Source organism: Elaeis guineensis, chromosome 8 (genome assembly GCF_000442705.2).
Source record: "Elaeis guineensis isolate ETL-2024a chromosome 8, EG11, whole genome shotgun sequence".
NCBI classification, from domain to species: domain Eukaryota; kingdom Viridiplantae; phylum Streptophyta; class Magnoliopsida; order Arecales; family Arecaceae; genus Elaeis; species Elaeis guineensis.
In genome coordinates this window covers 4406169-4419376 of record NC_026000.2, presented here as the reverse complement: position 1 = coordinate 4419376, position 13208 = coordinate 4406169, and the positions used below count along the sequence as shown (strand labels likewise).

Here is a 13208-nt window from a genome sequence, read left to right as displayed (position 1 = left end):
CCCCCAAGTCAGCCAATATTAGGACTTGACACTAGTCAGTCTGCTCAATCAACAACTTTTCAAATTTTCTTCATCATCTTGACCGTTAACATGTCTAGTTTTCGTCTCCCTTTCTTAGTAATTTTCGTTACTAATTTTAATCACTAATTTGTTTGCCAAATACTTCCTAGGCTTCACCCTCACCCTCTTTTGACAGATGATAGGGCACTTTAAATTCTGATCTCTCTCAATTAGCCAAACAAATAATAACACATCTCTCAGTAAAATAAAAACATGCAACAAAAACCACCAGGCAAAATAAAACGGATAGAGTACCGAATATAGAACTAAGGTTTTAATTCATGGCATCAACATAACCAATTAAACCATCATAGAAATCAATAGCCGTAACTCCAAAACATCGCACTGAATAGAAACAGAGTATAATTAAGAGCCATAACATATAAAATGAAAACTACTATAGAAAGAAAGGCCAGCCACCTAGGGCATTTCTCAAAACCCTAGCTTCGTGCGGCGCCAGTGCCTGCGCTTGGCGTTGTACCTGATCATTATTAATAGGAAAAAAAAAAATCACCATCTTAGAGATCAGAGCGTGGAGAGAGCGATGAAGATCCAATAAAGAAGGCCAAAATATAGAAGGAAGAGCGAGCACCTGATGGTGTTATCGGTCCTCATGCGGATCCAGTGGGGGATGGGGCGGTTCTGCCTCATCTTCTTCGCCAGCTTCTTCTTGATCCTGAAGGTCTTGTGCGACGGCTATGAGAAAAACAAGAAAAAGAGAAAAGAGAGATGAGATCCGAGCTTTCGAAACCCTAATCGGAGCTTTTGAAACCTATAATAGAATGAGCGAACGGAGAAAGATAGATAGAGACGTACCATTTTCTTTGCTGCTGGCTTGGAGCTCGGGGACCGCGGCGAAAAACCAATAAAGCTCGAGAAACCCTAGCGGCGCGCGTTTGGAACCCTTTTATCCGGCACGACCGGCTTCTAGTGCGAGTCCACCGCAAAGAATCTATTCGTTGTATATACGGAACGGAGAAGCGCATACAAGTTTGTGTACGTCGTGCATTTGGAGCAAGATCACAGCCGTTCAATTGGGTTCCAAATGGCCCGGCCTGCGAATTGCCAATCATTTGTCCAACCTGCCCAACCCAAACTTTCCCTCGCTGGTTAGTCTATTCCTTCCTTAAACGAATCCTTTAATTAAGATTCAGACAACTGAATTCAGATTCGAGGGCTCAAACGAATAAGAGCAGGTTGGATCCGACTCTCATTAAACGATTTTATGGTTTGAGGTCGTCTCACTCCTTACCCATAACTCATGCATCAAGATACATAAGAAAACAGCTTTCTATGTCTGTGCTCTTAGTATCATACATGCTGCTGCATTGGACGAGGGTTTAATGAGAATTGGACTTGGCTGGCATGCGAACCAAGATTTCTTGAATAAATTGGGAGATCAAACCTTGTCGAGTAAAATACTTCTGTAGCATTTATGAAGAAGAGATGTAGTTATTTATAGGCTTGTTAATCTATTGGAATTAGAGCTAGTGTGAGGATTGCATTCGCTCTGTCTTGAGTATGGACCTTTATTTGCAGCCTCTGGGAATAAAGAGGTCATATAAATTGTCATTTATCATCTCAACAAGCAAAAAGGTCCATCATGTTTCAGACTTTCGGATCATCCAACATGTAATCAACAAGACAACGTCTAGCACAAGATGCCCGGGACTTGCATGGCATGGGTCTCAACCGATAGCGCAGTCTGAGGCTGGAAGCACACCTAGCAGTGTTATGTTGGATGATTGAGAGGTCCAACTTGCCCTAAATATAAGCCAGGTCAAATTTTGGTAATGTGCCAGTAGGACAGGCGTACATCTTGCTTGCCGAGGCCATAAATAGGTCAAACCTAGCCTGCACCTTATATCTGCTCAAACCCAGAATAGCCTCGGGCGGAAAAATTATTGATTAGAACGTACTTTTTGCATCAGTCAATAATAAATCAGCATATTATTTATTTTTTTAAAAAAATATACTGTATACAAATTTGATTGAAAATTTTAAATAAAAAAATATTTTATAGTTAATTATGATTGGACAGTTGATAATTTTTTTTGAATAAAAAAATTTAATTTTTTTAGATAATATACTGGCTTCTTATTGATTGGTGCAAGATACACGTAGTAAAATCATTCTAATCAATAATATCTCCTCATGACAAGCTTAAATAAGCCTGAGACTGGTCAAACAGTCATCACATAGGCCCAATGTCCGTCCTAGCCCATTTGCTGGTAACCTTGAGTTCATTTCAGCAGCCATTTACCGATCACAGAGAAGGGACCATTTGAATTTAACCAGATTAAAAAACATGGACGTCACCACGATGTAAAGCCGATTTACACTTCGATGAGCCAGAAAGTGAAGTGTGTTATCCAGTCTGGAGGAGACAAGATAGTTAATAATACAGATTTATAGTGACATATAACGCCGATAAAAGTTAGTCACTGGCTTACACATTTGTTATTGCTAATTATACAACCCACCAGGCCCAACTCTAAACAGATCCGATCTGCAAACGGCCCATGTCTTCTAGCCCACGACCGTTTTCTGTGGCCCAAAACCAGTTAGACTGTGCTACCTGTTGGCCTAGCGGGCTAACCAGCCAAGTGAGTCTGACCTGCCTTGTTCTCGATCAAACGGTTCCACTTGGGCATCCGTAGGAGAGATTATATCCTACACTATGTGCATACATGGCAGTACATCATGTCAATCATAGCCATTCGTTCTATGATGGTGTACCGAGATGAGCGCTTGATAATTGAGATTCACAGAAATAAACGGATGTGATATTGGTGTGGAGCACCGTCATGTAGCACACGTGTAGGATATAATTTTCCGTATATAGGCAGTTATTGTTGACGCTGGTCCTTATTTTTCCGAAAAGAGGCTAAGAGTTGGCATGGGAACCCGTATTATTATTATATGAAATCATTATTCTTATAATTGACAAAATCCTTTCCAACTTGTTGCATGTTCATGCAATTATCCGAATGTATGAGTGATATTATGCCCCATAACCTCGGCGCGAACTAACTTAATGATTTTGACAAGAACATACATTCCACCTGCATGCATGTGTTATGTATACCACAAGAAAGGGCCAAAAAGATTGGAGTATATGATGCATTACGTGAATGTATGTAGATGTTCCCAGCTACATGGCTGTGAAGATTTAGCGTAGGTCCGAAGGAGGGCAGTGGGCATCAATATCTGAAATCAAGGACAGTGCGGGTTTAGCAAAGAACTCCGTATACTTTTTTTTCCTCCTTGATCTCATGCTAACGAAGTCCACTAATGGGTCCCATCCTAATAAGGTGTAGGAGTCCCAAGCTACACTAGATGTAGTCTCAAAATGTTGGGCCACATTTTTGGAGAGCAGAGGGGTCTGGTGCCAGAACCACGGTGGTAGTGGTAGCTAGAAGTGGAGAGCAGAGGGGTGGTTGGGGGGTGTTCTTGTGATCCAAACATCAAATAGGTTTAAGTCAGGCTCAGGACAGCTCAACCCAAAGTCCAAACAGGCCCTTGGAGACTACTTAGTGCAAAGTTTCAGCGTGACAAGACCTGAAACATATTTCCACCTAACCTAAAAGGCTGAACCTGACGTTGGGAAAGCAGCCTATATAAGCTGGCAAACGATATCAGCAGCGTTAACCATCATGAACAACGTTAGTGAAAGAAATGTTTCTTTGATTTTTCACAGGCTTCAACCACACACAAGAGTCCAAAGTCCATCAGTATCTGTAGCCTGATAAATTAGTATTTATTAGGTGGACCAGGTTCATCATGAATCTAGGATGAAATTAATCACTCAATTTTTCCTTCTCTTTCTTCTTTTTTATATATAATAACAACACGACCTAGCATGATTACATCAATAATTTCTCATTTATCTTAGGGCCATAAATAGCTTTAAGTTGTTAGCCCATTTGGATTATTTTCGATTAAAATTTAGACATGGATAAAATTTATTTCAACCCCAGAAATCATGTCTTGCTCTTATAAAGGAAGCAACCAAGTTTAGTGCAATGTTGGTAAATATGGCTAGAATCTAAAATCCCTATGGACAAGGTTAGGCATAAGATCCAATGTTAGGTAGGTCCTGCTTGTAGACGGGACTTTTCTGTGAAGCTTGGGTTTGCCATTTGAAATATGTATTTATAATGGGGTCGGCTGCACTTAACCTACACATAAGCCAAATAAAAATACCAAATGCTCGGGATCACAAGTGGGTCAAGGTGGACATTGGTCCTGCTCGACTTGAATCTCTTTCAAGTTAGATTTAATCTAAAGTTTAGGTTCATATTTAATCAGAAGCTCTACTAATGATGATCAAGTTCATCTTTCAGTTTGGAATGTACTTTTCATGATGTCTGGTATTGAATCATAGTCTATATAGGTCTCAAATATTTTGAATTCTATGTTTATCTATTTGCACATATTTTTTTAATGATTATTGCACGATCTAATGGTTGATTCATGCTAAAGACATAACCCCCATCCCATCATGTCTTCTTGATTCCCCCATCCGTTGAAGCAAGCAATAATACATCACTCTCAAAGCAGCTGGCCAAACGCGGAAGAACATGGGGTCGAGTAACTTCATTTTCACCATGAACTCAATCTAAATACGCGTTTCTTTGAGAGGAGTTTACTATAATGCAATCGTCAGGGTGACGTAGATTGCTTTTGAGGATCCACCACCTTCTTCTCATTTCTATTCCAACACTTCACGTGCTTTTTCTCTTTTTTTCTCTCTTTTTTTTTTCTCTTTACTTGCTTGAAGTCTTTCATGCATGTTATTCCCAGTCCATCTCCCAGCCCATCAGTGCTTGCCACGGGGGATTGGGCCCACCATTTTGTCTTTTGGCGACAGGTTATAACATCACGTCCTAATCATAAAATGTCACCTCCAATCCCATCATCAAACAGGATCCCATGAAGTGCGGATCCATCATAGGGCCCACGGACAATCTTTGACTAGAAGAGAATGAAAGCTATCTTTATTCTTTTTTTTTTTTTTTTTTTTTTTTTTTGGTGACAGAGCTATCTTTATTCTTTAGTAAGTTAGTCTCAACAGGTAGGTCATGAAACCGCGTTGCTAACTTTTACTATGACCATCAATTGGTGGGGGCGTTTCATTGATGCCTAGGTTGCCAGTTTGGCTGTCTTTTTTCCGCCGAACACTTCATTCCACAAGCTTCCATCTATGATATGGGATTTGTTGGCTTACAACTTGCTATCATATTTTCTCCACAGGTTGGATTTGCCAGGGAGCCAAAATGTTCTGAAGCTCCTGCTGGATCCAAATTTGATGACCGCTGAATCTAATGTTTGTGTTCGAGCTTTCCATATGCAAAATTCTGGATCTGAACCCAAATATGAAGCAAAATGTTATGGGAGATGAGTTTTTAGAATCCATTGTCAATCTTGCATATCTATAATTTTAAAAATGACTATAATAATGATTTATTTATAGTTTATTTCTCTATGGTAATTCCAAGCGTGTAGCTGGTTGCTTAACGTGGAGATTCATTATCTGAGAAGTATCAGAGATATAAAAGAGATAATCATAGATGAACTTAGAATTACCATGAGCTAAAGCGATGTTGTTCGCACCTTGGTTCGTATGTCGCTATCTCTTAACAGGGGAGATGGGTCAAGTCTCTCATGCCCTTCACATTCATAGTATTTTTCTCTTTTATTTTAGTTTTTTTTTGGATTTCATCATTTTTGTACGATTTAAATTTCTTCTTTATCGAACGCTTTGTTTTACGTATTGCATTCATAAATGTAATTAATTAAGATTCTCTATTTGTTTGTTTATAGCAACTTGGAATTGTTGATGCAATATTCTCCATAGGTGGATGCACAGTGATCGGTGCAATGTTTGGAAAATGTTAATCAGGTCCAGAGCCAAAACTCGAATTCAATCCTATGAACTATAAGATCTAAATTCTTAGATCTCACACCACGTGTCCTTAAATGTCATCAAGTAAGTGTGATGCTCCTCATCCATTGCATCAATTCTAAATCTAAAATATTTTTTGCATTTGCAGTGTGATCTTTCGTATGCTGACAAATATTAGTACAACAAAGATGGGAACATCTTTGACGCCGACGAATTGGAAAATTGATGCAAACTTTAAAAAGAGGATGATTAAGAAATTTAAATTTCCTTTTCAATAAAAGATTTCCTCTGACAAATTTTTCTTTGATGTAGAAAGAAATATATAGGAGAAGTGCATCTTTAGTACCAATGAGTTCCATATCTTAGAAATAGATGACAAATATCAGTTAAAAATAAATTACGGTCAATATTAGTGATGAAAGTGGGAGCAACTTTGCGTCTGCTAACATGCTACAAGTAGGACGGGAGACATTTTCGAAGGATGCGTCTAGATTTTTTTTTCTTTCTTTATGATTTTTTTGATTATTTTTTAAAAATAAGTCTAAGTGCCCTCTTTGCTTTTATATTCGCCTGTTTTTCCACCTCCGGTTCTATTTAGAGGTTTCAAATTAAAATTTGAATAATGATAAATGAATAATATATATTTTATCAAATTTTATAAAAATATATATTATAGATAATCAATTTTGGATAGCAAATATCCGATCATCAAATTCTAAACCCTAACAAATTTTGATTTTAGGTCTCAAACTCCATATGATTTTTTCTAATGGACCTTAGTAGGGTTCAAAATAGACCGGATATTCAAAAAAATCCGGCTGCCATCCATAACCAAGTCCAAAGCTAATGAGCTCTTGAATTCACCTATACTCTTTAAAATCCAAATCTTTAGATCTCACTCCACATGTGCTTCAATGTGATCAAGTGAGGGTGATGCTTCTCATCCATTAGACCAATTCTGAATCTAAAATGCTATTTGCACTTAAAGTATAATCTTTGTTATGCTGACAAATATTGTTATAGTAAAGATTGGAACATCTTTGTCGCCGATAGAACAGAAAGTTGATGTAAACTTTAAAAAACAATAATTAATAAATTTGAATATTTTTTTCAATAATAGATTTCTCATGACAAATTTTTCTTTGATGTAGAAAGAAGTACATTAAGAGAGGTGCATTTTCGGTACTAATTGGTTCCCTAGCTCAAAACATGCTTGCCACATGACAAATATCAGCTAATGATAAATAAAAAAGTTAGTGTTAGCGATGAAAGAGAAAACAACTTTGCTCCTAATGATGAGCCTCCTCCCCATTATGGTCGTTTGTTTTTCCATCTTGAATCAAAAAATTCATACAATGTCACAGATGAGTGGGTCGCTAGGCGTCAAACCATGACGATGGCGTCACGAGATTGAATGAGAAAAATTATCGCAGTCCAAAAGATTAGAATAAAAGTAATGTCACATAATTTTATTGGTCTAAACGTATTTTTCTTTCAACAGTTTAAGCTTTTGGACTTCCAGTCCGTGATAACATGATGTGGCTAAAAGAATTAGAAAGGGAACTCATTCCGGCTGCCGTTTTCCAATTTCGCATTTATGCCAGGCGAGATGAGAAACTTGTAAACATACTTTTGAATTCCAAACTCCTCTCCCATGGGCAGTCTTGTTCTCTGGTTACAACGCCATCACGTGCTCTCCATCTTCGAGCCATTTTAGTATAGATAAATATTATAAAAAAATTGATTAAATTTTTTATTGATCAATTTATCCATATTTTCATATTTTTTAAAATAAATAAATTACTAATATTTATCCATAAAATTAAAAAAAAAATTATCATTCAGAGGTGACTAAATCATTTTTTCATCGATCAATAAAGTAGGTATTTAATACTGTACCTAAAATATCCATCCTCATTTTCAATGTTTCATCATTCAATGCTTAATAACTTAATCAAATCTAAAAAATATAAGAAATATCATAAAAAATATGGATAAATTTTACCAACTTATCTAAGAAAGTAGTAATGTAAAAAAATATGGATAACAAATTTCGAAACTATTTTTTATATATAAAAGAATATAGATAAATTATTTTTCTATCTAAATATTGTCTAAGAAATATTTACTCAGGATTCTTAGATAATTTTTTATCGGACTCTCAATATTTTTTGTGTAAAATTTGGCATTGAGCCCCAACTATGTTTCTGACAACTTGATGCCCAATAACATTTCATATTTTATCGGACACCATCTTAGTTTTTAAACGTGCCCATGGCCAATTTCTTAAAATGTTCGGCAATTATTGTGACTAGCACAAATCCAAGGCAGCACTTTTACATCTTTTAATTTCTTAAGAAAGGAACAAAAAAAAAAAAAAAAAAGAGAACAAATCTAAAGGCAACAACTCTTTTAGGTACATGCACCATCTTGTCGTCCGAATCGGGCGCATATGGAGATTGGTGAGATCGAATTTTAGGGTTTAGAGCTGACATTTGGAACCAAGAACCATCTTCGATCAAGAGTATGTGGGTCTAGGTTTATGATCCAAACTTGATCTTAGTTTTAATTCTAGGCCTTTGTCAAGTTAAAATTGGCTAGTGAACAAATCTACCTACTCTCGATCTAACTCTACGGTAATATAATTTTCCATTTCATATGACTAGGAATGGCACACCATGGGCATGGGCACGTTGGCATCTACCACAGATTGAAGCGTGGCTACACCATGAAGCGGGTGCTGGGGATCCATCAATAAGCGCAAGAAACAGTATCGTGGATGAGGTTGAGGCAGGGAGGCATCATATAGGATGGCCCAGGCCCCAGGATATCCTACCACTTGGGCAGATGCGAACAAAATGCATGGGGGAACCAATGACCGATGCAGTCAATGTTTTGAATTCATTGGTTAGGCAATTGGATGGAGGATAGATGGGCCAGAAACAGTAGCAGCAACCAGAAAAAAAAGATTTTTTCCTGTTATCTCTACTATGCAAAGTTTTGCATACTTTCGGCATATTTGGTTCATTGATGGAAATTAGTTGACTTTGTGGAATAGGAATGAGGGACTTCCACTCCAATTGTTTGGTTAAAGAGACCCATTCTGATTTCGATTTCAGACCTGAGAATATCTGATTCTATCTTTTTTTTTTTAATATTGAAATTTCATTCTAATTTCGATTTCGAATCCAATCATGTACTAAATACCTCGGAGGATATGATCGTTATGATTCCTATTTCAATCAATTTCAATTCCAATTCTAATTTTAATTTCCATGAACCAATCATATCCTAAAAGTAATAGGTGACTCACTTCTTATGTGGGACAATGGTTCATGGCCATTACCTTCCAAAACCATCAGCCCACCATCAGTCCTCTCCCAGATTATGCGGCGTATGCTCAGGTTTCACCCCCAGGCCGCGTGACACGCACCACGGCGATCCAAATTATTGTAACAAGTTGTAACAATTGCACTACATGCCAAAGTGGACGTTAGAGAACGATGCATTGCACATTGTTAAAGAAAACATACCACCTCCCATTCTCCAAAGTAAGAAGCAAGAAGAAAATCCTGGATAAGAAGCTTCCTTCTTTGAATGGAACCTGAAAAAGAGATGCCCATGGCTCGGTCAGGAGTTCGGGTAGATAACAGCCTCACTGTATTTTCTACCTGACACCCTTACCTTGCTCAAGAGGAATTCTTGCAGCTGTTTGCATTAACGAGCTTGATGTTGATTTTATTCGAAGCTAATAATGGTTTTAAATAATAGCACTATAACTATTATATCCACCGATTTTGATCATTCCATTTATATTATGAGATAAATAACATGGAAAAATAAAATATTCATTATTTTCATAATTTTACATTATTTCACGTCACAAAGCATTATAATATAAATAGCGGCCGTTATTTTCATTTGTATTTTTCATTAAATATCTCTTTTAAAAATTTTGTTATTTTATCTAATAAAAACACAAAGAAAGATAACAGCACTATTTTTTCATTTTCATCTTTTTTTTGTTATGACACCATTATAATCAACATTATTTTAATGATTATATCAATCTTAAAAAACTAATAATATTCTTTGAGATAAATGATGGCTAATTTAACCATTATAATGCTGAACAACGGTTTCAACGGATTGCCGGGGTAACGTGTATATGAATCCTCGGAAATGCACGCTCTAAACATCATTGTGAACTGTTCATGAACCCTTTTCTTGGCCGTTCATCCCTGTTGCAGGCCATCTGCTCTCATTACCCAGAGTCCTTTGTACTAATCTACAATGATGCCAATTTGGGCATTTCTAGGTGATACCTTAGATCCATGTTTTCAACTGGAAAGGCGCCTCGGCATGCACATATATTGCTGCGGTTTGCTTTCACATTGTCTACAATTGCTGCAACTTTTATGCTTAATTGAAACAGCATAACAATCATTTCGGATATGAGTTGTAAAGTAGCATGGTGGATCATTATAATTCGGCCGGCATTCGACTATATTTGAACATAAGGAGGAAGCCATTGATTAGACCATATTCTTCTAAGCAAATTAACAAGCTTCCCTAGTTGCTGGATAATCTCAATTTTGAGCATTAGTGGAGAATCAGCAAGTTCCTACCTCTGTAGGATGTCTTTGGGTTTGAATCACATTGAGCCTTGTTTACGAAACCATGAACTAATCGAACAAGAATAGAGCAGTTTGGCTTATATTTCTGTAGTTTTTAGGCATCTCAACAAATAGATGATGGTAATACATACTGCGAGACTCAAGAAGGGCATTGAGCCCAAGGTGCAAGTAGGGGAGTTAGTTGAGAAGCTACAGTTCAATAATTGGATGGCTGATGTGAGTTGGACATTATGCCTATAGCTATACAGGTCCTCTGATCAATGTTATTTATATGAGTGACCTAATGTGACTGTTTAGGGATCCCATCTAGTCTGAGATGGTAATTGGTTAGAGCTAGTTGCCATAGTCATTAGAGTGTTTCCCACCAATGAGGGAGCGAAAAATAATGGGGTGGGCAAATCCATATCTTCTACAAGTTAATCTTTTGTTAACTTTGACAAGTCCCAAGCTTAAATAAAGCAAAAACCAACCCCTACGCCTTGTGAAACCGCAAAATATGGTCCTGAAATCAATTTATAATGTCGATGAAGGAAGCAGGAATGACCAAACCTTGTGGGTCCCCATCCTAATTTGGATGCCAGCAGAGCTGAAAAGGGCCCAGCCTCTCAACAATCTACAAATCACCGCCCCAGCCCTCACAACACTCCCATCCTCTTCCCTTAAGAACAGAGCTCCCACACCTCCCCTGTTCCTCCTCCCCATCCCACTCCATTTGCCCATAAGAGAAACAGAGCAGCTTGTCATCATGGCTAGGCCTCAGAAGAGATATCGCGGCGTTCGCCAGAGGCACTGGGGCTCTTGGGTATCCGAAATCCGCCACCCTTTGTTGTAAGTCTCTGAATTCTTCTCCACAAATAAGTCTCACTCCCCACCTCTGTTCCAAACTTACCACCATTTAGCTCCTGTGCTCATCTCAATAGAAATAGCTAAAAACCTATATGTTTAATCTCTACTACCGCGAAATTTTTGCAGGAAGACGAGGATATGGCTTGGCACATTCGAAACAGCAGAGGATGCAGCCAGAGCGTACGATGAAGCAGCAAGATTAATGTGCGGGCCGAGGGCGAGGACCAACTTCCCTTTCAATCCCAATGCCTCCCCTTCATCAAACTCCAAGTTCCTATCGGCGGCTCTCACCGCGAAGCTACACCACTTCAACTTGGTGTCACTCCAAGCCACCCAGCCCACTGCTAAGGATGCACCACGAAGGTCTCCCCTATCGGTAAGCAGCAGGGCCACCAATAACCGGAAGTCAGATTCCATTGATAAGCACACGACGAAGAACCCGGTAGTAGCAATGGAAGAACAGATGGAGACCAAACGGGTTGTCAAAGAAGAGAATGACAGCAGGGAAATGCAGTTCACTGATCTGGAGGAGCATCACATAGAACAAATGATTGAGGAGCTGCTGGACTCTAACCTCTCTATGGAGCTCTGCTGTGCTGCTCTGTAGGCAGTCACGCCATTTTCTAATGTAACCTTTCTTATTTTCTATCTGGAGATTGACACAATTCCCACCTACTCAAGTACCTTGAAGCAATGATGTCATTGCCCAAGTCCTGTTTTTCTTTAGTACACTACCAGAGTAGTTGGTCTCACAATATATGTAGATGTACAGTGCTGTTTACACAATATATGCACCTTTCGTTCTAGTATAAATGGTGGTGAAGGGTATAAAATTGAGTGAACTTTAAGCTATCAGAATTCCCATTACAAAGTCAATAACAGAGTGACAGGATGTTGGATAGACTTTTGTGAGGCTGCCTGTTCGAAAGCTTTACTAATTAGTTGCATGGAAAATTGGTTTTTTTTTTTTTTTTTTTTTAATTGGTAAAAGAAGGAACCGTGATAAACTGCTGGTATTGTTCGATGGATTTGGAGAATAAAAGACATAACTAAGTTTAATTAGATGGAAACCACATTCCGGAAGCATGTGTACAGAGTTGGGAGATGGGGTATCGAGTTCAAACTAGCTTTCCATTCCGGTATGGGATTGCCCCCTACTAGAAGGCGTGAATAAAGGGGCAAAAGAATTGGAAAAAGGATGATCCAATTCAGACTAGTTCCTTTGCTTCTTTACTTTTTATACATGATTCCTTTTTCCTTTGGTGCTGTCCGTTTCCAGAGCATGGAATCTGGTGGGCTTTATATTTGAAGTTAATAACATATGGATAGCTCTGAAAAAGCTTTTGTGCACGAATTTCTTTAGGTGGGATAGAGAGGACCGGGGGCTAATTGATGGTGGTGGACTTTTTATGATTTAGAATGGGTTGGTGTAATAGGCAGTGGATCTTTGGGGTGCATCATGGCATGCGCCTCCACAGGACCTCCAATTCTAGCTGCCCTGCCAGATTTTGGAACGCGAGATAATGATGGAAAACAGCACTAATTATTGTAAAAAAAAAATTCTAGCTGCTTTCTACTATTACTAATACTGTTTTTATTGCTACTATTTTGAAGGCTGGAAGCTTGGAACTGCCTTTGAGAAGGGGTGGTAGGGTACTAGAGCTTTGACCCTAAACAAAAGTGCAAACTTTTGACCCGCCGACTGGTCTCCATATAAACACAAGCTAAAGCTGTAGAGCTTTACCTTAGCATGCTGA

At 38.3% G+C, this 13208-nt stretch overlaps 1 protein-coding gene and 1 long non-coding RNA gene across 2 annotated transcripts; one reads left to right on the top strand and one right to left on the bottom strand.

Annotated features, from left to right (window-relative positions):
• Positions 1-319: 319 nt before the first annotated feature.
• On the bottom strand, positions 320-1005 carry LOC105050698 (large ribosomal subunit protein eL39). The gene is made up of 3 exons (XR_833062.4): positions 877-1005; positions 653-756; positions 320-541 (listed from the first exon to the last, which is right to left on the bottom strand). It is a non-coding gene; the product is annotated as a large ribosomal subunit protein eL39 (long non-coding RNA).
• Positions 1006-11245: 10240 nt separating this feature from the next.
• On the top strand, positions 11246-12180 carry LOC105050699 (ethylene-responsive transcription factor ERF003). Its single transcript, XM_010930814.4, has 2 exons — positions 11246-11433; positions 11578-12180. The coding sequence occupies exons 1-2, from the start codon at positions 11351-11353 to the stop codon at positions 12056-12058; spliced, it is 564 nt and encodes a 187-aa protein (XP_010929116.1). The 5' UTR covers positions 11246-11350; the 3' UTR covers positions 12059-12180.
• Positions 12181-13208: the final 1028 nt, after the last annotated feature.

Bases quoted from the DNA above. Each gene is read 5' to 3' on its own strand.
- LOC105050699 (XM_010930814.4), top strand. From the start codon at position 11,351: ATGGCTAGGCCTCAGAAGAGATATCGCGGCGTTCGCCAGAGGCACTGG. The intron at 11,434-11,577 runs GTAAGTCTCTGA...AAATTTTTGCAG, and splicing joins GAAATCCGCCACCCTTTGTT to GAAGACGAGGATATGGCTTG.